The sequence below is a fragment of the Talaromyces stipitatus genome, genomic scaffold (genome assembly GCF_000003125.1).
Source record: "Talaromyces stipitatus ATCC 10500 scf_1105507295549 genomic scaffold, whole genome shotgun sequence".
NCBI classification, from domain to species: domain Eukaryota; kingdom Fungi; phylum Ascomycota; class Eurotiomycetes; order Eurotiales; family Trichocomaceae; genus Talaromyces; species Talaromyces stipitatus.
In genome coordinates this window covers 2,530,494-2,553,817 of record NW_002990117.1, presented here as the reverse complement: position 1 = coordinate 2,553,817, position 23,324 = coordinate 2,530,494, and the positions used below count along the sequence as shown (strand labels likewise).

The window sequence follows — 23,324 nt, the reverse complement described above, 5'->3', positions numbered from 1 at the left end:
CCTTGGCATAGTTATAAGGGATTGCCAATTCGTAATCATACTCCAACATCTCATAGTTACATTGCTTTATCGCGTCATATTGTGCCTGTATACATGGAAGAAACACACGAAATATGACTTTTATCCAATGTCTTCAAGCTTCCGCTGCTGCATTGACTTCTGGGGAATTCCGTCTATGCCTGGACGCTGGTAAAAAGGAATCGTCAGACGCTGTGGAAGAGACTGATATGGTGGAGTCCCGTTTCGAGACCTGAGGAGTCAGAGGTGAAGGACCTCGTGAGCTGGACGGCCTCGTACTCTTTTTGCGCTTGTGACCTTGTATATCTGTCGGAGTAGCCGTGCTGCCCTCGGGAGTCGAGCTACGAGATAGGGTCCGGTTGTGAATTGATTGCGAGTTGGAGCGAGTATTACGGCGAACTCGGCCTTCATGCGTCTTAGCAACACTAGACATTTGTCGATGGTGTTGATGATGGTGATGGGACTGAAGATGTCTGCGCGAACGTGGCCATCTAAAGGGTAACCACCACAGCCAACCACCCTCTTGGCGGGCTCGCTGCCGTTCTCTCTCGTGGACTATACGGCGAAGTTGAGCCCGTCTCTCGTTTTCTTTCTCCCAGAAGTCTGCCCGGTATTCATCCCAATTTTCCCGAAATTCGGGGGAAAATGCTTTCGGTAAGAGTAACAGTCGAATGTAGTCCCCGCCAGGCGCCAGGTCCTCTTCAATATAAGCCGAGTCGCTCTCGTGGTTGTGGACGGAGTGGTGCTGTCTGGCAGCACGCTTTTCGGATGAAGGTAGCTCAACATACTGAAAGTTCTTCGGTGACTGGAATAGCGAGGAGTATGGGAAGATGAAGGAGAGTAATGATAACAGCTCCTTCCACCACGGACCGCGAATCAAGACTATCTTAGTATTCATACCCCTTAGACCTCGATTGGCAACAGCGAACCAGCGCCTTGGCCATCGCATCCCTCTTTCCCATTGACCGGTTCCCCAGACCAAAATGCCAGTAACAATGCCGGCCATGAATGCCACCTTCTCGGCGGTCTCAACCATCCAATATACTGAGCCTCCCACGCCGCTCCCATCTTCTCTAGGTCGCATAAACAATGCATAAAAGAAGTACGCTATCCATAACGCCAGAATTAGGAGAAAGAAGGTGTTCTGACGACGCCGCTCTCGCAGTGCCAAGTACTGCGCACGCAAAGAACTCTCAAGTATCAACAAATTCAAATATATCTGCGGCGGAGACGAAGGTAACGTAGAGAGCGGGTCCGGTGTTGTAGGGCGGGAATCCGTCGCAGTCTTCGAGCCTTCAAGGTACGACTTGGGGAAAGGTGCCGGAGAGTCATTGAAGGGAAGGTGTGCCTCTGGCGGAGGAGCACCCTTGACTAACTGATCGAGGCGAGAGGCAGCCATATGAAGTAACGGTTGTTGCCGTCGTCAGTCCGGATGAACAAATTGAGTACGTTTGTTTTTGGGCTCAGCTGCAGGTGATAGACCAAACAACCAATGGGTTGTTATGTATTTGGCCCGGCGGCCAACCATTTATCGCATCACCGAGGAAGCCAGAGCATCAGTCGAGTACGAGCTTCTTCAAACAACCGTAGTGGGTTGTGAAGCAGGGATCAGATTAATTAGGCTCAACAATGAAGTGATGTCAGGTCAGGTGTTTAGTTTGGTGCTGCTGAGGAATAATTGTTGATGCCCCAATTATCAGGCTGCAACAGCCAACGGATGTAAAGGAAGGTGGCGACCGGCGACCGGCTTCCCAATTCATCCGAAGGTCTGATGGCAGAAAGAGGAAGGGACGAATGAGCCACAGCAGAAGCAGGCGCCAAAGTCCGGCTTTAACTCCGCGGGCCAACCAGAGGTCTCCGATCACTCATGCTTCACAAATCATTACGATGGCCGCCAACACAAAACAGCCCCCTCGATCACTTTCACTCAACGACATCTTTCCTGCTTACCACCGCACTTGGACTAATCGACTACCAAATGCGCGAGATTTCTTTGTTATAGACCTGCTACCATATAGGTCACGAGGGAATTACTTTCGTCATCGCTTATCTGTTCTTTTTCCTATTTATACGCCCCCCTAAAGCACCACGTTTGAGGTGTATTTGAAGTGAGTGGCAGGGAGCTCCTGTCACTCTTGTCACATAAGACTCAAGGTGTCTCCAACGCGATTTCGGCCGGTGCAGTTGTCGCTAGGATCTCCCTCGCGGAGGCTACAAGTACCCGTTTCATTGAACCGATTTCGTCCGATATTTCGGAACCTATCTATTGACGCTCGACGACCTTCCTCCCAGTATACTATTATCACAATGCCATCGGTAGAAACTGTCAGCCAGGCTCATGGCGGTATGGGCAATGAGGGATTGCAGGATACAAGAGAATCGGGGCGCAAACTACCACATTCCGTGACGCATGGGATGGCGCCCGCATCATCTTCTTGGTTGCCTCTGGGCATGAAAGAAACATTGCATCAATGGGTAAGTTGCAATTGAACGAAATCGGGTGTCAAGACTTGGATCTGATCATTTTCACAGTGGCACAAGGCGCCCGCTGCAGTGGCCGAACACAAAGTACTTTCAACTATTCCCTATCTTCAAGAAGCCCCTACTCAACTACAAACTGGTAGTACTGCAAGTGCTCCAAATTCACCCACTGCAACGGACAGCCTACAGGCAGTTGATCCTAGCCAATCCGGTGACGAGATTGTCAACTCGAACAACGATCCTTATGGACCCCGCCGCTGGCGCTCACGAATGGTCGAACTGAGCGGTAAAAATCGAGCACTCAATGAGTTCTCTGTCGAGCGTATTGGCGAGGAAGCTGACCAAAATCTTGTCATGCTACATGGATATGGTGCTGGCCTAGGATTTTTTTACAGAAATTTCGAACCTCTGAGTCGTGCCAAGGGCTGGCACCTCTATGCGTTGGATTTGTTAGGCATGGGCCGTAGTACACGTCCACCTTTCAAGATCAAGGCCTCGGATCGTGAAGAAGCCATCACTGAAGCGGAGAATTGGTTCATCGATGCTCTTGAAGAGTGGCGAGTCAAGCGCAAGATTGATCGCTTCACATTGATGGGTCATAGTATGGGAGGCTACATAGCTGCGGCTTATGCGCTCAAATATCCGGGCCGCTTGAATAAGCTGATTCTGGTTTCGCCAGTCGGAATCCCGGAAGATCCATATGCCGTGAATGAAGCGATGCCGACTGACTCGACAGAAGGCAATGGTACTAATAACAGAATGCCTCCCCGGCTACCTCGTCTTATCACTTACCTCTGGGATGCCAATGTCTCGCCTTTCAGTTTCATTCGTTGGTCTGGTCCACTCGGCCCTGGTTTGGTGTCGCGATGGACGTCCCGCCGGTTCTCACATTTACCATATGCGGAAGCTGCAGCTTTGCATGACTACACATATTCCATCTTCAGACTTCGTGGCAGCGGCGAGTACGCCCTCACATATCTTTTGGCGCCAGGAGCATTCGCACGAAGCCCTTTAATTCGCCGAATCCAAGGCATAGGCCGACAGGTCATTCGACCTGATTCCCCTGTAGCAATGACTTCAGTATCTGACGTGTCTGCGGCATCTGTGGCTGCGTCGCCTGCATCTCAGCCACTGAGAGAGAACGGTATACCCGTGATCTTTATGTACGGTGACCACGACTGGATGGACGTTGCTGGTGGTTTCTCAGCCAAAGAGAAAATAGAAGAAGAAAGGCGTCGGATATTGAAGGAAGCTACTCCCGAACAACGCGAGGCAGACAATGGCTCTGCTAAAGTATACATTGTCAAGAATGCCGGTCACCACCTTTATCTCGAAGGTGACGAAGAGTTTAATGATATAATCCTTAAGGAAATGGAGGATGTACGACGCAGAGAAGCAAAACGTCAATCATAGACAGCATGCTTTATCATGCGATCGTCTCCGACACTTTATCTTCTAATTTACGACATTTACTGTCTTCCTAGCTGAAAGCGATTTTCTTTGTTTTGGTTATTCAGGAGTTAAAAGGAGCAGCCTTCTTGTTCATTCAAGGTCCAGGTCTCAATATAGACTTCTACTTTCGGAAATTTCTCGAATCATTCTCAATTCTATAATGAGTTCGATTAGGCGTGTGTACATATCAAAGAAAAATAGATTGTCACATCATACATGGAATCTTTCAAACATCGACAAGACATATGTGCTAAACAGTCTGAGATAGTGATTGACTATGCTAGATAAACCCCCACCCAAGTAGATAACATAGCTCAAAGCATCGAGGCTTTGTTGGAATGAGGTTGTCCGCCTCTACAAGCTATGTGGGAGCTGCCGAAACGATATCCTGCTATTCATGCACTCATATTCAATGCATCAATTGAAACCATCGGTATGATTCAAAAAATAAAAATATATGGTCATAGGACCTACAGGAGAAAAAAAGGGAAATATGACTCGTACGCGGGTCGAACGCGTGACCTTATCCGTGTAAAGGATACGCCCTAACCACTAGGCCAACAAGCCGTATTGGCGGTTGCTGCTTTTATTCTTAATGGCGAATAAGCTGCTTTACGGCTATCCACCCAGTGAAATACAACAACACAAGCTTGAATAAAGTTCACCATAATGACTACTTTTCAGTGAAACAAATAGCCAAGTTGCGACTTTCGCTAGCTAACCACACTCAAACTAAGGAATGAGTCTTCCAAGCCGAACGTCTAGAAGGCAGTTCTAAACGCTTATTGATCGACAGCCAAACCTCATCATCATTATTATCAAGTAACAACTCTTCTTCACTACTATTCTTGCGACTCAGGGACGGCACGGATGATGTTTGATGATGTTTTCTTCGTGTAAGAGGTGTCCGCCAGCCACCCACGCCTTCAAAGTCGCGTTCGGCATTATTAGAGATGAAACTGGAAAGCGCCTCGTGAGGTGAGTGTATAGGAGCATAGCCGTGTTGCTTTCTGCATTGTTAGCCGATTGCAAGTAGGATATAGGGTGTTTAGGACTGGAACTCAACGAACCGAATGATTATGATGAGAGAAGTAATCTTCTGCGACCCCGTCTTTTGACGATAATGACCCCCTTCGCGATTTTGTGAATCCCGTTTGCTGTGCGCCGATATGACTACTATACTTTGGTGTTCTGGCCGTCCGCTCGATACCTGGCGTAGTCCCTTCTGTAAGAGCAAGAAGCGAACCCGTTGCCGGTGAATGCGCCGGAAACAGGAAAAAGTTTGCGAGTAAAGCAATGCTCAGTTCAAAATATACGACTAGGGCGCGAATAAAGAGTGTAATCAAGGCTAGAGCTGTGGTGATAGAAGCGGACAGGGCGAGTGGGATTGATACCAGGAGGAGGACCGGGAGGAAGAAGATGTCTGATAGTGCTGTTGCCCACATCTTTCCCTTTTTTTCCACGGCTAATTGGAACAAGATGGACCTGGAGTGTGTTTAGCAGATGTTCAACGGTTGAGACAGACTCATTGCATGAGATCCCATAGGTATGGGCAAAAGAGAGAGGCATAGTGGACACACCTCATAACCAATATTCAATCAATATAGATATTTCCTCCTGAGCTCCACAATGTCTTATTACATGATGCTCAAAATCTGTCAATATTTTCATTAAACACGACTAAAAACACCCGCCGTGATCGGATGTATCACTGCCAGGCTCGACGAGGGAGGCGCTTATAGTGTAACGTGCGTTTCAATTCCCGAGATTATATCGACCTGTATCAGTTTTTAAGCGCATAATTAACCCAAACACTGTGGTAAGTAGATGGAAAATTGAAAATGAGCAGCAGGATTGTCTGACCATTGAACTTCTTTGACATGTGACACGAAATTTTTGTGGGGGCGGATTTCTTGTTTTCACATCAACAATGGCTCTCATAGCCAATGATTGTGCTTGTAGAGAATGTAAGTTTTTATCTAATAAATATAATTGTCCAAATACATGCCGATGGTATGCGACAGATGTCATCCGAGATGATGGTAAAATCTTGGAGATTTAGGGCTTAATACCGATGATTAGGGTTAGGGTTATGTGGTGGTCTCCTTAGGGTTATCAGCATAGTCATTCCACTTCAACTTTTCAATCTTACAAGTGTCTGCTATTATTCTCTCCATATCCTGTTTATATCGATATTTGTCATCTAAATACACCTCATGTACATCAATGATCTATGTAGCAGCTTTGAATCCTTTTTCATACTTCTTACTGATTTTACACAATGTTATACAAAGAACATGCTCTCGGACGAAGTCTGTGACACCATCATGAAGCGTTTCCATAGAACATACGCTGCCTACAGAACATCGATGGCTGTATACAAGCTGATAATTCTTAAGGACATGTGAAGGTACAATGCCAGCTGATCATGCCCAACCAAATTGATCGATAAATTTAGGTCGCATACGGATCATTGCTTCCTTGCTCTGATCACTAAAAGAGCTAACTTCGCATCAGATTCATGCATCGGAGTTCTAAGTACTTTTGTTCAATTACAGCACCCATTCCCAGTGAAATCTCAAGCTCTGAGAGCGGTATGTCTCCCACCTACCGATGACTCCCTTACGGGCAGTCACCGCCAGTTGGGTATTGGCACTCTCAGCGGTACAATACAACTGAACTTTTCGACTACCTCCCAAGAAATGGTTCCTGGTTTCATTCTACCTCTCTCACCAATCAGGGATCCCTATCGGGTGAGCAACCGGCGGCTCACAGACCAGCATTTCATGCACCAGAATCATTAACGCAATTAACGAAGGCACTGGAATCCGTACCTTTAGCCCCTGTCGATCATCGATTGATTATTAGGAGCAATACAGACAGCGAGCAGGAATTAAGGAGGATTCTCAGTTTTACAGGAAAGCTGCGAGATTGTGTCGGGGAGTTCTGGATCAAAGACTTTGACTTGCAAAGGAATTGCCAAGTATACTCTTTTAGTGAATCACCCGGCCCTGGCACAACCCTACTCCTAGTAGTGAGCAGCAGCTTCACCAGCGACCCAGTAGAGTGGCCAGAACCGTGGCATGCATATGCGGCTGCCCACCAACCCGTGCCATTCCTGTCCACCCAAGGTCAAAGCACCCTGGAGGAGACTTGTGTAGGAACCATGAAGTGTCATCTTTTGGCCCGGAAGACGCTAGTCGTTTGGTAGTGTGCTAGAAGGCTTCTCTGCATTGGATCGCATTGCCGATCTTTGCAGACTAAGTGGTGCGTGGTACCGTTCAACGCAAGGGTTTGAACAAATCCACCAAGCTCGGATTCCGCTGTTGTTGGACAGCTCAGTTGACTGTCTGATCGGGAAACATCTCCAAGGTACATTCGGTATTGCTAACCAGACTTTGACAAGTGGCTACATCGCCTTATCACCAAATCCTGGGGATGCTGAAGGTGTGTACAATTGTCTATGATTTATGTCCTTTTCCGTGCTTTTTCTTTTTGCGATGGTGAGGCGTGACAAGTCACTTCTTGCCAAATAAAAAAATTTTTTGCTAGAATTGCTACGCTGAAATGAGATTCCGGGCTCTATTTAAAAATGATCAATGCGCCCGTAGTACGTTAGATGTGACCTTTGCATATCACTGGCTGCTATCCTTAAAGAAAAGCACTAATTCAAGAGTTTATTATTCAGCTATCGAATTTCCCATCAATCAAGTTGGCTTCTGTGAAGTGACAACCAGAAAATCAAACAGCGGGTGAGCATCCCTTCGTCGAACAGATTCTCTCACTTTGGCATTGAGGACTTGTACTTCGTCCTGTGTCCAGCCCAGAACATCCTTGAATAGAGCTACGGTAAAAGCCTCTACGCCTTCCACAAAATTAATTCCCATGAAGATTCCAATCTCCTTTAATCTTGGATCTTTTGGCCAGCCGCCAATAGGAAGCTTAAATCTCCGCTGGTTGATGTTTACAAAACCTGCAGCTTCAACCCAGCCTTTCATTGATGGCGCTGGGTTCATAGTACGGCCGATCTTCTCGCATGCTTCCATCAGGCCATCCATCATCTTTACCATCGCATTGTCTGGCTTCAAACTATTGTCTTCGGAATATAACGTATTTGCCGACTCTTGGAGTTCCAGCCACCCTCCAGGCTTGAGGTTCTCAAAACACTGTTGAATAAGACGGGACCAGTTTCGGATCGAACCAGCCATGTATCGACAGTGAGTGTAGTCAAATGGTTGCGACTCGGTCCACTGTTGCTCAACATCATCGATGATAAACTTCACATTCGGGGGCACGAATCTTGGTTGGATTGGACTGAGATCATTACCGAGGATCAAAGAGGCGCCAGGGAACTGATCACCCAGGTCAACAGGCCATACGCCTGTGCCAGTGCCTATATCCAGGACCCGGAGGCCATGATTTGGATCAATAGGCGCTAAGAACAAGCGGTCCTGTAGCAGTCGGTAAAAGACATGATGGATCATGTCCAGTCGGTCCTGTTCTCTTTCGTCATTTGGGAAATTATACGTGCCAGCATGGTAGGAATGGTAACGCCGGCCATGTTTCCATTCATATTGCAGAACACTGGATACTACCGATGTGCTAGATGTCGATATATCATCGCCAAGAGTTGAGTCCCCTTCATTAGTGTCAACTTCCACGATGGCTTCCGCCGATACTATTGTGTCTGCCATTCTGCTTCTGATTTGCCGCGATATTGTGAAACAGGTAGGACTTGAAGTCTCAAAATCAAACGTCCACGGTTCTCAGTCGATACACTTGAACCCGTAAGGTGGTCGGAATTGGCGCGGAAGCGAAGGTTCTGGTGGAGACTTTGGTTCCTTGGGCGAAACTTCGGGAGCGATCGTGTTTTAAGGACATCCGATTGGATTTCCCCAGACCCGCTTCAAGCCAAGCAATTCTACAATCACGCTATCCCAGAGTGGACTTTGGGGGAAAGCAACCACCCGCATCATCAAATGACAACGACGTCTCCCATTTTTCCTGGAGCTAGATTCGATCTCTCGCAAGACGTGCAAATTCGGAATCGCAGTTTCATTGCTTGACTAACCCCCAGCTGGAGCTTTGCCCCCATCGAGCCCAACATCTTCGCTCTTCTTTCACGATGACTACGAGATCAAATCCTCTTTTAGTTCCGAAAATTATCGGACTTGTCCTCGAAAAAGTTGAACTGGTATCAGACCTTTTTAGTTGCGCCTGTGTGAACAACACTTGGAATGTGGCAGCGCCGAGAGAGCTCTACAAAGACTCCCTAAACGACATGCAGTTCCGCACACCTGACATTGGATCACTCAACTGCCTCTTAGTAGCATCACGGGTACGCTTTGCCCAAAATATGGGCTTAGTAAAGCATCTTCTCCTTTCTCCAGAGGTATTTGCTATTGATGAAGCCGCGCACCCAGACTCTAGGCTTGGATGCCTTGAAAAGTGTCGCGCGATCCGTAATCGCCAATACGCAGAGCTCCTTTTGCGGCTGGATGGAAGTGGTCTTGCAAGCGTCATGATCCCTTTTCAGATGATACAGTAAGATTGGTCGCATATTTCTGATCTCCTTCTCGGTCTATCCGCTGAGTTTTTGGTTATTGACATCTACTATTGCCAGGTCATGATGGCTAACAGTCATTCATTCCATGAACCAACCAACCCTGCTGTGAGTCTTTGTCCGGTGAGTGCTCTATTCTTTCAAGACACCCATGTCTGACCCCAGGAACAAAAGCTCTCGAATCTCAAGGCTCTCCACAATCTGTAGATCAGCCAGCCACTACAAGACTAGTACTACAAGATCTAATTACCTACGATGAGTGGATTTTTTGTATTAATTCTAATTATCAGCAAGATTGGTCTAGAGTGAGCCTAGAGATAAGTTTATATAAGAGATTCTAACTTATATAAATATACGCCTAAGTAAGTTAGCCCTTGAGTAAATTAGTTAATAAGGAAGCAAATAAGTAAGCTGTGGTAGCCTATACCTTGGTTAGAGGCTTGTAGAGACTTGACTTACCTAGTAGAGCTAAGAAATTGTACTTATGTGTAGGGATTGTGTAAGGCTTCGTATAAATTTCAATTTAGCGCGGTAGATTCAGTAAAACTGCGGTACAATTATCATCGCCCTTGATGAGTGTATGTAGCCAACCGAAGCCACCATGTTATCGAAGCAATCAGAGCTTCGGCGCAACAATCACGTACTGGTCAACGTGGGCCGGCTCCTCGTGGCGACTCGGAACGAGACCGGATCGTTAGTCGCTTATGCAGATGCTTGTAGTAGGTAGCAGCCCAAATCTGAGAAATGAGTAGCTAGGCCGTCTCTTTTAGTCTGCCAAAAAGGAAGCCCTGAGGTTGTTCGTTGCTAACTGATTGAGTGCTATCTTGATAGACTCATTTTCTCTCTATGTTACTGGTGAGCCACTTCATTCAACTTATTATTCTTCTGCATACTAATGTTATAAAAACCATGTATCTATCATCGTACGATTGGTCGAGTGGTATAGCAAACCTGATACCACCAGGTATCACCCCTGCCGATGAGGATGGTCTTGCCAGCATGATGTCGAAGCTCATACTTGACTAATATTCGTTTTTGGATGAAACCGAAATGACAAAATTCGCAAAGCATTGGCTGTTAAGTTCATGTCCTCTACCTAGGTACTTTGCTTAATCACTGAAGCATTCCAGAGTTGAGACAATGAGACAACTAAATATGGGGTCGTGATATATATTGTATATGGCTATCCTGAATTTGTTAAAACCTACCTAATTACTAGAAAGCTGGAAGACTTCCATATTTAAAACATTCATGGATACCTAGCCTAGGTACGAAAGCCTTCCGAGGTCAGCCTGGGATTGAAATTTAATCTCTACATAGGTATGCGTTAACTTTCTAAGATTTCAGAATACCTAAGTAAGTTCAACAGTATATATTACGACATGTTTCTATTGTCTAATGCGGATACAGGCAACTACTAATAACGTAGAAGACATATACGTGCTTATTTTGACTGATTCTTAACCCAGGGTAGGTCAAAAATAGACCGTGGTACTGGCGACGGTGGACGTCTCGATTTTTCCAACCTGTCTGCAATTGTCCAGGGATCTTCTTTTTCCAAGACCAGGTACTGAATAGTGATGCGCTTGGATAGTGTCCGTAGCAAATCGACAATATGGCCCAAAAGATCATACTGGGTTTGAGCTCGTTGGGCAAAGTCGCTGTACTACTCTTCTTGAGCGCCTCTCTTATCGCTGCTGAAAATTGATATGAATTGCGCCCTCCTGCTTTGCTCGCTCTGATCTGACGATGAAGAATGAAGGTCATTAATGACCCATCCCTGGCTCCCTGGTATAAGAGCAGAGTAAGGGGAGTGGCGCGACATGGAATCTTGCGGTTGATACGTAGTTCTAACATTGGCTTGTTAGGTAGCCTCTCAAGAAATTGAAAGACTGCGCACAGAAAACTCATAAACTTACTCCTTGTAATTGGAAAAAGCATCAAACGATCGTTGATCCATTTCGTTCTCTGAGACATCAAAAATAGTGATATCCATATTCGAACGAATAAAAGGTCGAGATGGGCCGATAATGCTTCTATAGGATAAGTCCTGTATAGCATCACCACACTCGTCTGAAAACTCTTGAATGATTCGTTGAAATTCGGGGTGAAATTCCTTGTTTTCACGTTGGGACTCTGAAATATTCAAGGACATCTGTGTTATTATCTTTTGAACTTCCTAAACCCAGTCAGAAAAGGCATACATATCTATAAACAGTAGAATCTTGTCACTATTCTCTTCTTCTTCTTCTTTCTTTTTCTCTTTGCCCCAGAAGAGCTGCGGACAGTCCCCCAACGCCCACAGCTTCCTTCGAGACCCTCAAATAGACTATCTACTGGTGCATTTCCAATCCGAGCGCGGAAAGAGATCATCTTCATATTAATCTCTGCGTCATATTTCTCCTGGTGTAGGTTATGCTGAGAAATATGTCCCATGGGGTACCAAAAACCAGCGGGTCCACAGGCGATGCGCTCGTTGCGTTTTACCTCTCTTATAGACTCCGAATAGAGTAGGTCCTCTCTTCGTAATGTAGAATCGTCCAAGTTGAATTCAGGCTTTACAGGATTCTGGAAGTGTTGGTTTACCTTCATTAGATCTTGCGATCTAATGAGGACAGCTAATTTAACAAGCTGACTGAGCCAGTAATACTGAATTCCTAATATTGCGACTCCTCCTAAGAACTAGGGGGATGCGGGTGGTGAGATTTAGTTATCCTCCGTACGCTATAGCGCACGGATAAACTATATCCCATTCCCGCGCCGAGATAGGCAAGATTGCTATACCGACAGGAAGGCTGAGTGGCTAATTTGAGACTGCACAGTGACTTGAAGAAGATCCGATGCTTGTAGCTGAAAAGTCTCAGAAGACGCTTGGTTTAGCTGGCTTGTGTAGACCGAGACCACGTCTGTTGCATATTTCCCCATCTCTGCTATCTGGTCCGCGATATTGTCCTTGTTACCCAGCTGTGTATCTGGTTTCCAAAAGAACATTGTCCGAACGTGAATATCAAACCCTACACGTTTTTACACCGGATATAGTTAGTCTGACGCGGCACGTGCGTGCCGCGTATATCTAGCTAGCTATCCCCGTCCCCCTCGTTCTTGGGGATCAGTCACAATATTACGAATCAAGATATCTTCATATTGTCAGGCTCATTAGGCCGCTTCGTGTTCGCGCCTTACTACCGTCTATGCTTCGTGATACGGACCGTAGTTAAACCAGCAAACATTCAACCCATTCTCCACAAGCATGTGACAATTGAGCCATGGCAGTGGAAGTGCTGAGGTAAGGGACAAATTCTGTCTCCCACTTGTCTTTGAAGACTGGTTCCATATCAATCTGAGAAGTGGACAACATAGTAGGGAACTGGAAGGAGATCATCTCGAGGACACTGTCAAAATGGAGTAGATCGGAGGGGAGAGCAAGCTGGATACAGCGGTTAAAGACGCTTTGGACATAACCCAACATCATGCTGAAGCCTAGGGAAAATTGAAATAGTTTCCAACCACGGCCGCTATCCCATTGGATCAAAACAATGATTTGTTGACATGGCGAGTTGTGGATTATTGGGGCCCAGTACAGGCTTTGAAAACCAAAAATTGTCGAGACAAACTTGAGGGACTTCCGCCATAGTATCGATGCTGCCTGCGATGACTCTGAGACGTCGACTTCGCTGTGGAAAGTGAAATGGAGAATGCCAAGGACAGGATTAGCTGGAAGCAGGTCCGCTTCTTTCGAGTAATAAGCGATGTTATTGAGACAAGGTACGACATTCGCATGCCTGAGGGACATCGCGAAGAGATGATAAAGAGTGAAGATAATCGGAATTGAATGAAATACCAAGCTAGAGAGTCGTTGATGCACGATATCGACTCAAAACGCGGAAGTTGATCAATATTTCAAAGCGCGATAACTCTGTCAATATGGCTCCAATTGATCTTGCACTTGATTATTTGAAATCCTTAAAAGAAGGTAAAAAGATTAATCTCAGTTTGACTGCAAAAACCTTTGGAGTTAATCGTTCAACGCTCTCGAGAAGATTCCGCAATGTTACAGGCTCAAAACAAGCACAATATGATAATCAACGATTACTCAATGACCAGCAATCTAAAAAGCTTCTCGAATGGATAGATATGCTTACAGGACGCGGGCTTCCGCCTACACCGTCAATGCTGGCCAACTTTGCTTATAGATAACCGGTTGACAGTCCGGAAAGAACTGATTACATTGATCATACCTAGGTATTATATAATTCTCCATTTTTCCTTCCATCCATACATGTATCGAGGACCAACTGTGACTTCTTTCCAGTAATATATCTGTCCACCGAGCCGGTGATCTCCTCTCTAGCCATGCCCGGGCTGTCCACCACTGCCCTATCCGAGGCCCAATTCACGCGCGTCAATTTACCTGGGCCACTGAACTGGATGGCAGGTCCACAGCTATTCCCAGCAAGTGTAATTGCTGGCCATAACGCCAACTACACTGCCCATAGTGCGGAAAGCTGGGCAGACTATGTCCTTGGACAATGCAAAGGATTTGATGCCTGCACATCGTCTTTGTCCTCCTCTGGTATATAAATCCTATATGAGTTCGAGATGTCAACCCTGAATCACTTTTAGATATCAACAGTGGCACCTCAGCAGAACTACTCAAGCCGACTATGTCGGGGGAAATACGACAGAGGGCTCAATTGCCTACACTATTCTAAAGCAGTAGTCGCGTCATCCAGGCGCCCGCAAGAGACTTTGAGCCTTTCCTTGAAGTTTCATCTGATTTATGTTTCTTGAGTTCTTCAAGTCCGTATGGTAGAAATTATGTGCCAAACTTCTACAATCCCGTTCCTGTTCCAATCAGCTCGCCTATTGCTCCGTTCTTCCTGGTAAAAATGAGACAATAGTGTGACTTGGACAAACCTTGGCATTCTGAGGAGGAGTTGAGAACAACGCAAGGGGAAGAACATGCTATCAGAATGTTTCCGTTACCTTTTCTTCTTTCTGGTTCGATAATGTCGTCCAATGGCACAACTTGGTTTGGATCTTTCCTTTAGCTTGTATCGAAGCTCACCTCTTTTTGAAGAAGCGCCAGGAGTCAGGCGAGGGTGAAGATTCGTGTGATTTTGAATAGTTGAGGTTAATATCTCGCTTACTCATCAATCCGGCCCAGTTAGTTAAGTTACGTTATCACCAAGTATCAAGGCCAACTATTTCAATCATTTTCATAACGGCATATGTAACGTATAACGACAAATTTTTGAAGGGGCGTGTCACAAAATAAATGATACAAAAATGGCAGATAAAACAGTGGAAAACAATCTTCCCTTCCCATGGAATTTGGGAGTCTTCGATGCCCACTGTCACCCCACCGATACAATGACATCAATATCAGACATCCCACATATGAATGCAACGGCTCTGACTGTCATGTCCACGCGTGGAGAAGACCAGGAACTGGTAGATGAAGTGGCAAAGAGACTTGGAGATTATCATCAAGAACTTAAACAAGGCAATGGGAAAATCGTCCCTTGCTTTGGTTGGCATCCTTGGTTTGCCCATCAGATACGTGTCGAGGCAGATGAAGAAGCCACATCAAAAACAGAGACGACAGAAGCAATAAAGATACAACACTATCGAAATGCGCTCACAGGCTCAATGGGAAATGAAGAGGAGGACAATCACTTCTTCAATACTCTGCCAACACCAAAACCACTCTCAGTTCTACTCGAAGAGACCAAAACCCGTCTTTCGGCTCATCCCAATGCTCTTGTAGGCGAGGTTGGTCTTGATAAGGCCTTTCGTCTCCCGATGCCATGGCAGGAAGAAGAACTTGAATTCCGCGATGCGGGACTTACATCTGGTTCACGCGAAGGGCGCAAACTGTCACCTTACAGAGTCACAATTGCGCATCAAAAGGCGTTACTAAAGGCTCAATTACAGCTTGCGGGTCAACTGCGTCGTGCTGTTTCAGTGCATAGCGTGCAAGGCCATGGAGCTGTTCTTGAAGTGTTTCAGGAGCTATGGAAAGGTCATGAGCGAAAGGTTGAGAGTAGTCGACAGCGGAAAAAGAGAGTCGATGAGGAAAAGATTGAGAGAGAAGCTGAACAGGATGTTGATGGTAGTGGTCAGGAGACCGAATTAACACCGTTACCATATCCACCACGAATATGCATGCACTCATACTCCGGATCTCCGGAGGCAGTGAGACAACTCTTACGCCCTTCTGTGCCATCAGATGTCTATTTTTCATTCTCGACTGTTATAAACTTTACAGGGCCGTCTGTAAAATGGGTTCAGACGTCTTTGGAGTCGTTGCCGGATGAGCGTATCCTTATCGAAAGCGACCTACATACTGCTGGAAAGCGAATGGATGATCTTTTGGAGGAGGTTGTGAGGACAGTGTGTCGTGTGAAGGGTTGGTCTCTTGAGGACGGAACCAGAATACTAGCGGAGAACTGGAGACGGTTTGTCTTTGGTTGATCAATGTAGCTAGATTAGATGTATATACACAGTTGCCACCCCTGAGTATTAAGTGTAGAATATATCCATGGGTATACCGGTCAACTAAAATCACAAGTAGCTACTCAAAACCTCTACTCGAGTTTTGGCAGCTTGATCGCCAGAATCAGTCGGAATCAGACGTAGTTCAAGCATACGATGGACATCGGTTCGTGCCCGTTCCCAGAGAGGATCCAGCGAGATGTTTCGTTTGGGGCGACTTGAACTTCTAGACGAAGTTGCATCGGAGTTATTCTGAAGTTCTTTCGCGCTGTCACGCATCTTCAATAGACGGGCTATGGTGATCTGTAAGGAGTTAGAAACCATGCTTTCAATGAAGGAGAGAAGGTCTGAAAGGCAGACGTACCGAAGTTGAGAAAGCTCGGTGACAGAACGACCACCAGACACTACTCTGCCCACCGAGGACATCATGAATCACAAACAAGGCTCGCATCGACTCATACGCAGCGTCTAGTGTTCCTTTAGCATACTTCTCAACACTACTCGGACCGCTGAATGTTCTTCCCGCTTCAATCCATTGCTTTTCTTGAGCTTCACTTTCTTCCAATCCCTCACATTGAATTAACATTACACAATGCCAGTACATCGGAAAGACCCTCAATACTTCACAACACCTCCATTTTGAGCCCAGTAGTTGCTAAATGGGTACCTTCAAAATAGTCAGCTAAGGAATTCAAAAAGCGGGAGAAACAACATACTCCGAGCCAATCCCAGATATTGTGGTAGTATTAGATCCTATTTCAGAGTATGGTGGATTGCTAAGCAGAAGATCTGTGGTCTCCTGGTGCGTGAACAAGGCGGGTTTAGACCCATTCGAAGATGCCGGGGAACCATCCTAAATAATCTCCAACCAGTCCAGGGTCCCAAAAGTAGTTTCAACAATAGTAGACTAACATAGTCACTGGAACTCTGTTTCTGCCGTTGCTGCTGCTGCCTGGACGCCCTGGATTGATATTTCCGACGGCTTGTGGGTTTGTGAAGAGATTCCCTGATATCATATGAAAAGTCAGTTCTACACTGTCCTCGCCTGAAATCGCCCACGGGAGAACGTACTCAACTATCTCGGCTTTAATTCTATAGACACACTCGGTTCCTCTTCGGATACAGGAGAGACAGCTGCATCCAGTCAGTCAGTAGTCGGTCACTACCAAGACAAATATGAGGCCGTCCTCGATCACACTAAGAATCACAGTAAATTAGTCAGAGCCATCCAAGTATGATGTGTTACTGCATGTAGCATAAAAGAGAGAGCCATGACTAAGAAGCCAAGCCCTTCTAGAATCTATAGAAAGGTGTGTGAACCATATCCCGAATCCTTCCGGGTCAGCCCTAAAAGCGATACACGAACCATGGAGATACGCAGTGGAGTGTGTCTTGACAGGAAATAAGACTCATCCAACTTTGGACTTCCCGGAATCGTCACAGAATGGGATACATGATGCGCTTTGACCGGGGAGTCAGGAATCCCAGTCAGGCTTTATTCTCTAATTGCCAGACAAAGGACACCCCAAAAGTGGGGTTATCTCCTTGCATGGCGCATATAAAAGACAGGGTATAGATGAAAAGATGAAATGAGTTGAGACAAAACCGGAACTTACTCTCATCTCCTTGCCCACACATTCCCGGCAGCTGAAAATGGGCTTGTTACATTTGCGTTTCTTTGACTCCTGTTCTTCGGATTCGATGCATTCGACGGGTTCCTGCTCTCCATCGTCCTGATCACGGTCGTTGTCGTCTTCGAAGTTATCAGTATCCCGCTTGTCATCGAGAGACTCTTTCTTGAAGATGTTGGAAGAGGAACTGGGATACGGTATAGGGTGTACTTGATCGTACCACGCCAAGTGCTGCTGCTGTGGTGAAATGGATACAGTACTTGTCGGGTTATATTGGAAGATATTGTCCGTAGTGATGGCAGTCGTGTCTTCTAGGTTCCTATAGTTGTCTTCCCTGTGTGCAGAAGATGCCTGCAAACTCTGGGATAGATCATTCAAAGACGCAAAAGGCCCAAAAGGTCCAGAGACAGTCAGGGCAAAGCCGAATCTTTCACCGGCCATAGCGATTTTGAAAGAGACTAAGCTCGACCGGCGGACTGTGACTAGTGCCCACTTCTGCTGAGCTTTCTTTCAACCTAAGAGCCCTTGCTTTGTCTGATTTCTGAGCTTATCGATATTAGTAAGTTAGCTCAGAACGTGGGTACAAAACAATTCCGAGGTAATAATGAGCGAGTGAGTCAGCTTAGCACGACGGATTCTGCCGCATAACATTGGGCGGGGTTTTGGCAAACAAGGATTTAGGATACAAAGAGGCTGAGATCTGTTTTCCTGTGTATATCATCAATATCGCCCAAACATACTCCCAAGATGTTACCGGATATCATTCCAGCTTCTGTCGGTTTTCTAAGCGAGAGTGACGGTCCAATGGTAATCCCTGTTCACTCGCTAGAGCTACCATGCAGATTTCCGTAGCATGAACATTGGATAGCAATAATGTATGGCCTAGGTTGTACATAAATGCAAGAATCTCACGGTCAACGTAGGCTATATGCTAATATCATGGCTAGGGTTGTGACGAATGCGGCATCGACATAATTTCGTTGAGTTTATGGCAGTCGGATCTATGGGACTGATCATGGTGGCCAAATACTCTCTTGAAGCAAATCCGACATCTGTGGCTCCAAATATAACTGCCGCCATTCCTCTTCTATATCCATCAACCCTTCTACGTTCATGGGCCCAGGTTCTTCTAGACCGGCGAATGGGAAGAGTTGTTTCCAGTCCAGATACTCGCGCGAGTGCTCTGAGCCGTCTCCGTGGTGGGACACTGACATGTCATTTGATCCATCGAGTACGTTTCCACTGTACTGATAATGCCCACCAGGAACGTGTTCGCTCTGGCCCTGGGGCCCTGAGACTGTCGAATGATCTACTGATTCATTCCCATCTCCATTATGGATAGCATTATCGTCTACACCATCCTGAGTATGTGATTGCGATATCGTCGGTGCTGCCACAGGTACCGTTGTAGAATTAGACATCGTTTCAGCAGATATGTCGCTATCCCTAGGGGCCCTAACTTGTCCCGGTGCCTCTTCGTGGACAAGACGAAGATCCTGCTGAAGCTTTTTTGAGTTCTCAAAAAGGCGCAGAATCGTCTCAGCACTATACCAGTACTCCGCTAAGCAGCGAAGTGATGACAGCGTGGAGTCGAACCGCCGAAGAGCGTTGATGGCGAGTACAGGGTTTGAGAATCGTAGCTCAACCCGCACCTGGATCATTGCTGTAAACAGGGTATGAACCCCGGAACACCATAGGTATTTGATGCAGTCTTTCTGTCGAAGCTCCTCAAAGATGGAAGTAATCACACCCGCGGCGGCGCTACATATTTCAGCATCGTGTGGGCCATAGTCCTCTGAATAGGCGGACGCTCTAGGATGAGGCCGATGCAGTAAAATTAGGAAATTATTGTATGTGAGGTGAAGCATAGCCGACCATGAGTCCATAGAACCACGAAGTCGAAGAGAATCTGGTAGACTCAGCGACCAATTTGCCAACGCTTCGTCAGCTTCCGGTAGTATGGCTTTTCGGCGTTCCATGCTGACTGTCAGGCCGAACCGTTCGCGAATGATGTATGAGATCATGGAGCACAGCCCTGCAAAATGTATCACGAAATCTATCTGCACACGGGGCCCACAGCCAACAAAGTCTGCTGGCGTCAAGGGACGTACATCACTGTCCTCCAGGTTACTAGATACAAGTCAGTCGAATGTACAAAATCTGTCAGGAGACTTCTGACTTACATTGCTTGTGGCCGACCGTACGATAAGGAAATCAGCACATCGTACTGAACAAGAATCCACCATACACGGCGCCAGGTGCGGCGATCAGTGGCGACAAATTTGTTTGCTATGGGGTCGCGATGCATTCCTAATCCCGTAGCAATTCGCGCTGCTACTCCAACCCAATAGTGAGCGTTGGCAGAAACATCATCGTCAATAGCGTCCGAGTGCCACGTCAACAACAACGCTGTTTGAACCAATATATCTCGGTTCCGCTCTATTCGATTGTCGAAGAGCCATTTACATCTGCGATACAACACATTCTTGAGCTCCTCCCTCTCTGGACTATCTCGAGAAACGTGGACACCAATCAATAGGATGGCTTGAAGGAGCAACACTGGTGGTGGATTAGATGGGTCTCGGTTACGGTATTGAGACATGAACAGTTCTTCCTCAACAATAGGATAACCTGGGTTGACGTGCGTGAAATAGGCGTCCACCAATTCGTCTGCGATATGTTTCTCTGGTAAGGTCAAAGCATCCTGCAGAAATTGATCGTGCCCTATTTCCAAACGACGTCGCGGTATCTCGTTGCCGGCCAGATGGTATGATATCTCATCTCCCCGTTGCTGACGAAGAAGAAAGGACATGTTGGAGACATCATGACCCACATAAATGGCACGAACACCGTGCTGAATCTCACGAGAATCGAGTTCTTGCTGATCTATCAGCGTTACTAGACGATTTTCCATTTCCCGCCTATCGTCGCTAGGATTGGGCGGGGACTGGGCGGTATGATGTAGGAGAGTTCCGTGTGCATGCTGTGGACCAGCCGCACCTGCGGAACGATCGACTACACCCCCACCAACTGTACTACGGTGTGAAAGCCGTTGTGAATCACCGGGTGATTTGACCCATAGGGAGTCGGTAGCGGTCCCCTGCGAACGCGAAGTCGCGACACTTGCTTCAAGAGGCGGGAGCGGACGACTAAGAATGGGAACCGGATTCAACGCAGAACGAGTTATAGGCCGTTTCTTCTTCTCATGTATGCGGCAATCGAGCTTGCCTGAAGATTGACAGTTTGAACATGGAAACCCAACAAATTGCGCATCACATTTGACTTTTCGGCGGTGACAATGGACACAAGCAGCGCCTGTCGACGTGGAAAGAAGCGGACGTTAGCTCCGATGGCACGGGAAGAAGATGAGAGGTACCTACCTGGCCGTCTTTTCACTATGCCATTGCAGCCGGGAGATGGCCGGGTCTCTTTCTCAGCCGAAGCCATTGATCATAAATTGTGTAGAACTGCATTGACTTTGAGCAATCTATTTTGAAATATTGTGACTCTATTCATAGTCGCGTAACGAGCATTATTGACGTCGACAAGGACAACCCCATTGCTTGCTATCGATATGACGACTGGCAGTATTCTGAGGCACACAGCAGCATGGTAGTTGGCATGCTCGGTACCGAGAAGAAGTTCGATCAGAATATGGAGAAGGCACGGACCGGGTTCTGCGAATATTTGGAGAGGAACGTGTCAGTGTCCAATCATATTAATGTATACTCAGTTACCACGTGACTTCCCCGCACTAATGGATACTTATAATTTATATCAGAGCATTGGGAGAAATACTACTAAGACGAAACATATAGATCCCTAGAAAGAAAAACGATGAGGATGATAATAGATAATAGAACCGTCCCATTGTCCATGATTCCCTAATACCGTAAGCGCCTGTTTCGGACCAGCGTCGTCCTTCACTCTAAGCTTCCTTGCACCGAAAAGTAAATAGAGCAACATTCAAGCCTCCAGAACAATAAACCCAAAGATACGCTGTGTACATAGAGTACTTCGTATGCGTGAAGTTGCCAATTGATAACAATAAATCGCATCGTCCGCGGGGTCAACTATAACGCCTTTTCTTGTTGTCTGTCAATTGTACATGAGAGCAGAAGATCCGATTTTAGAAAACGAGAATCTTCATACTATCCCAGGGAATTAAAGAGAAAAGCAAAAAGAAGAAAAAGACAAAAAGAAATGAAAAAAAAAAAACCCTAAGATTTCAAGCAGCCTCAAATCGTCGTATGTTGTTCCGTGTCGCGTGATTTGACCTGTAGGTTATCGACACTCAATGAAACTCCGTTCCAGCACCGTTGTGCCCCTGGCCGACCATGGAACCGTAACCGTAGCCGGAGTTATCTTGTTCTGAAGGATCTAGATTCGAAGCGAGGATGTTGTTCGGATTTTCTGAAGCACCAGCGAATCCAGCAGGGGCAGCAGCTGTTGCGCCGCGGGCAGCTGGAGCTCCGCTGGCTGAGCCACCGACTGGTCCACCAGCATTATATCCGCTGCTCGTAGGCCGGTTCTGATTCTCCCCACGAGCAGACTGCGTCTGCAGAGTGTTAGCTATTCAGTTCTGCTTTTCTTACACACCAGCACATGGGTAAAGGACTGAGTATGAAACTCACTTCACGATATTTGGAAAGGTAAATTTTCAAGGCTTCGGCATAGTTCTCAAACCCCAAAGAAGTCATCGCGAATAGGATATCTTCGCCATTGACTGTCTTGCGCTTCTCTTGTTGACATTTCTCGGATGCTACTCATGGGTTAGGAGTACTGCTTGCGACTTCAAGACGGATAAAGCACTCACCTTCACTGGTGATGAAAGAAATGAACTCGCTGACACATTCTTGCATACATTCCTTTGCTTCTTTTGCAATTTTGGCGTTCTCGGGAAGAGCAGTTTTCATGATGCGGGCAACTATTATTGAAGTTGATCAATGTTAGCCAGTTTGCACCTTAAAGTATTGGGAGAGTATAAAACTGAAATTTCAATATGGTCTACATTGACCAATGAGACGGTGGGAGTCGCGCATCACAACCACAAGCGAGGAGCAAATGGTATACAATATAGGTATCGCACGGTTCATCAACAAATAGGCCAGGCCTAAAAGGACAACGCCCGCATAAATATGATTGGGAACTGGGCACCTGCACGCAGAAGGAACCAGTAACGACGGTGCGCGAAGCAGGGGAGGGTGAAATAAGCATTGCGCAATAGGGTATAGAGCCAGATGCAGGAACACCAAAAGAGCGATAGGATAACAAAAGAAGAACGGACCATTTGCAATTGGTAGCCATCGGTCTTGCTCCTTCACTTCAAACTCTTGCCCTTGTCCACTTGGGTCTTGATTGTCGCGGTCCATTGTTTCGGGGTCATCGCCTGACTGAGTCTCAGGTTCCACATCCGGTTCTTTGGGAGGAGAGGCCGAAGACATCTTTTTAGGTCTTTCTGACGGTGATATAGGGACTTATTAGATCGGGATGCTCTGTTGGCAAGTTGACCACGTCAGAGGGGGGTGGTGTGGGTGTGCGCGCGCGATTTTTTCGGGTCTAAGACAGAGGATGGCTGCAAGCGCTGCGTCACAAGTCCGGCTGGCTGGGCAGCGATTTACCTCGCAGGAGCCCAATATAGTTTGATTTAGATCTGTTTGTGCGTGGGGGATTGAGGCGCG

General features: G+C 46.6%; 12 protein-coding genes and 1 non-coding gene across 14 annotated transcripts, besides 3 other annotated features; 4 read left to right on the top strand and 9 right to left on the bottom strand.

Moving 5' to 3' along the window:
- Positions 1-133: 133 nt before the first annotated feature.
- TSTA_017930 (Spo7-like protein) lies at positions 134-1,417 on the bottom strand (the record flags this gene model as incomplete). Its single annotated transcript, XM_002483908.1, is given in 2 exon segments — positions 134-900; positions 919-1,417. The coding sequence occupies 2 exon segments, from the start codon at positions 1,415-1,417 to the stop codon at positions 134-136; spliced, it is 1,266 nt and encodes a 421-aa protein (XP_002483953.1).
- A 552-nt stretch (positions 1,418-1,969) lies between these two features.
- Positions 1,970-4,165, top strand: TSTA_017920 (alpha/beta hydrolase, putative). Its single transcript, XM_002483907.1, has 2 exons — positions 1,970-2,493; positions 2,551-4,165. Exons 1-2 carry the CDS (start codon positions 2,326-2,328, stop codon positions 3,910-3,912), a joined length of 1,530 nt encoding a protein of 509 aa, XP_002483952.1. The 5' UTR covers positions 1,970-2,325; the 3' UTR covers positions 3,913-4,165.
- A 280-nt stretch (positions 4,166-4,445) lies between these two features.
- On the bottom strand, positions 4,446-4,518 carry TSTA_017910. The gene has a single exon. It is a non-coding gene; the product is annotated as a tRNA-Val (tRNA).
- Positions 4,519-4,633: 115 nt separating this feature from the next.
- On the bottom strand, positions 4,634-5,871 carry TSTA_017900. Of its 2 annotated transcripts, XM_002483905.1 has the most exons (4): positions 5,815-5,871; positions 5,532-5,729; positions 5,022-5,436; positions 4,634-4,957 (listed from the first exon to the last, which is right to left on the bottom strand). In XM_002483905.1, the coding sequence occupies exons 2-4, from the start codon at positions 5,534-5,536 to the stop codon at positions 4,679-4,681; spliced, it is 699 nt and encodes a 232-aa protein (XP_002483950.1). In that variant the 5' UTR covers positions 5,537-5,729; positions 5,815-5,871; the 3' UTR covers positions 4,634-4,678. The 2 variants fall into 2 exon arrangements, with proteins under 2 accessions (XP_002483950.1, XP_002483951.1); XM_002483906.1 differs by lacking the exon at positions 5,815-5,871 and having other exon boundaries at positions 5,532-5,772.
- Positions 5,872-6,979: 1,108 nt separating this feature from the next.
- Positions 6,980-8,645, bottom strand: TSTA_017890 (uncharacterized protein; the record flags this gene model as incomplete). Its single annotated transcript, XM_002483904.1, has 2 exons — positions 6,980-7,147; positions 7,686-8,645. 2 exons carry the CDS (start codon positions 8,643-8,645, stop codon positions 6,980-6,982), a joined length of 1,128 nt encoding a protein of 375 aa, XP_002483949.1.
- Positions 8,646-9,076: 431 nt separating this feature from the next.
- Positions 9,077-9,814, top strand: TSTA_017880 (uncharacterized protein; the record flags this gene model as incomplete). The annotated part of the gene is made up of 4 exons (XM_002483903.1): positions 9,077-9,289; positions 9,342-9,495; positions 9,575-9,622; positions 9,689-9,814. 2 exons carry the CDS (start codon positions 9,077-9,079, stop codon positions 9,474-9,476), a joined length of 348 nt encoding a protein of 115 aa, XP_002483948.1. The 3' UTR covers positions 9,477-9,495; positions 9,575-9,622; positions 9,689-9,814.
- Positions 9,815-9,873: 59 nt separating this feature from the next.
- Positions 9,874-9,925: a microsatellite.
- A 507-nt stretch (positions 9,926-10,432) lies between these two features.
- On the bottom strand, positions 10,433-13,307 carry TSTA_017870 (uncharacterized protein; the record flags this gene model as incomplete). The annotated part of the gene is made up of 5 exons (XM_002483902.1): positions 10,433-10,588; positions 10,955-11,406; positions 11,818-12,119; positions 12,330-12,528; positions 12,743-13,307. The coding sequence occupies 5 exons, from the start codon at positions 13,305-13,307 to the stop codon at positions 10,433-10,435; spliced, it is 1,674 nt and encodes a 557-aa protein (XP_002483947.1).
- Positions 13,308-13,346: 39 nt separating this feature from the next.
- On the top strand, positions 13,347-13,711 carry TSTA_017860 (uncharacterized protein; the record flags this gene model as incomplete). The annotated part of the gene is made up of 2 exons (XM_002483901.1): positions 13,347-13,401; positions 13,488-13,711. 2 exons carry the CDS (start codon positions 13,347-13,349, stop codon positions 13,709-13,711), a joined length of 279 nt encoding a protein of 92 aa, XP_002483946.1.
- Positions 13,478-13,702: a mobile genetic element.
- A 1,075-nt stretch (positions 13,712-14,786) lies between the features above and the next one.
- On the top strand, positions 14,787-16,043 carry TSTA_017850 (Cut9 interacting protein Scn1, putative; the record flags this gene model as incomplete). Its single annotated transcript, XM_002483900.1, has 2 exons — positions 14,787-15,975; positions 16,010-16,043. Exons 1-2 carry the CDS (start codon positions 14,804-14,806, stop codon positions 16,041-16,043), a joined length of 1,206 nt encoding a protein of 401 aa, XP_002483945.1. The 5' UTR covers positions 14,787-14,803.
- On the bottom strand, positions 15,853-16,598 carry TSTA_017840 (uncharacterized protein; the record flags this gene model as incomplete). The annotated part of the gene is made up of 2 exons (XM_002483899.1): positions 15,853-16,315; positions 16,377-16,598. The coding sequence occupies 2 exons, from the start codon at positions 16,596-16,598 to the stop codon at positions 16,082-16,084; spliced, it is 456 nt and encodes a 151-aa protein (XP_002483944.1). The 3' UTR covers positions 15,853-16,081.
- A 32-nt stretch (positions 16,599-16,630) lies between these two features.
- Positions 16,631-18,277, bottom strand: TSTA_017830 (uncharacterized protein). The gene is made up of 4 exons (XM_002483898.1): positions 17,629-18,277; positions 17,084-17,209; positions 16,729-17,018; positions 16,631-16,679 (listed from the first exon to the last, which is right to left on the bottom strand). Exons 1-2 carry the CDS (start codon positions 18,082-18,084, stop codon positions 17,105-17,107), a joined length of 561 nt encoding a protein of 186 aa, XP_002483943.1. The 5' UTR covers positions 18,085-18,277; the 3' UTR covers positions 16,631-16,679; positions 16,729-17,018; positions 17,084-17,104.
- Positions 18,278-18,381: 104 nt separating this feature from the next.
- Positions 18,382-21,090, bottom strand: TSTA_017820 (C6 transcription factor (AmdR), putative; the record flags this gene model as incomplete). Its single annotated transcript, XM_002483897.1, has 3 exons — positions 18,382-19,773; positions 19,827-20,958; positions 21,024-21,090. The coding sequence occupies 3 exons, from the start codon at positions 21,088-21,090 to the stop codon at positions 18,657-18,659; spliced, it is 2,316 nt and encodes a 771-aa protein (XP_002483942.1). The 3' UTR covers positions 18,382-18,656.
- A 719-nt stretch (positions 21,091-21,809) lies between these two features.
- Positions 21,810-21,861: a sequence feature (T-rich).
- Positions 21,862-21,937: 76 nt separating this feature from the next.
- On the bottom strand, positions 21,938-23,294 carry TSTA_017810 (CCAAT-binding factor complex subunit HapC; the record flags this gene model as incomplete). The annotated part of the gene is made up of 4 exons (XM_002483896.1): positions 22,931-23,294; positions 22,460-22,570; positions 22,278-22,405; positions 21,938-22,201 (listed from the first exon to the last, which is right to left on the bottom strand). Exons 1-4 carry the CDS (start codon positions 23,085-23,087, stop codon positions 21,938-21,940), a joined length of 660 nt encoding a protein of 219 aa, XP_002483941.1. The 5' UTR covers positions 23,088-23,294.
- Positions 23,295-23,324: the final 30 nt, after the last annotated feature.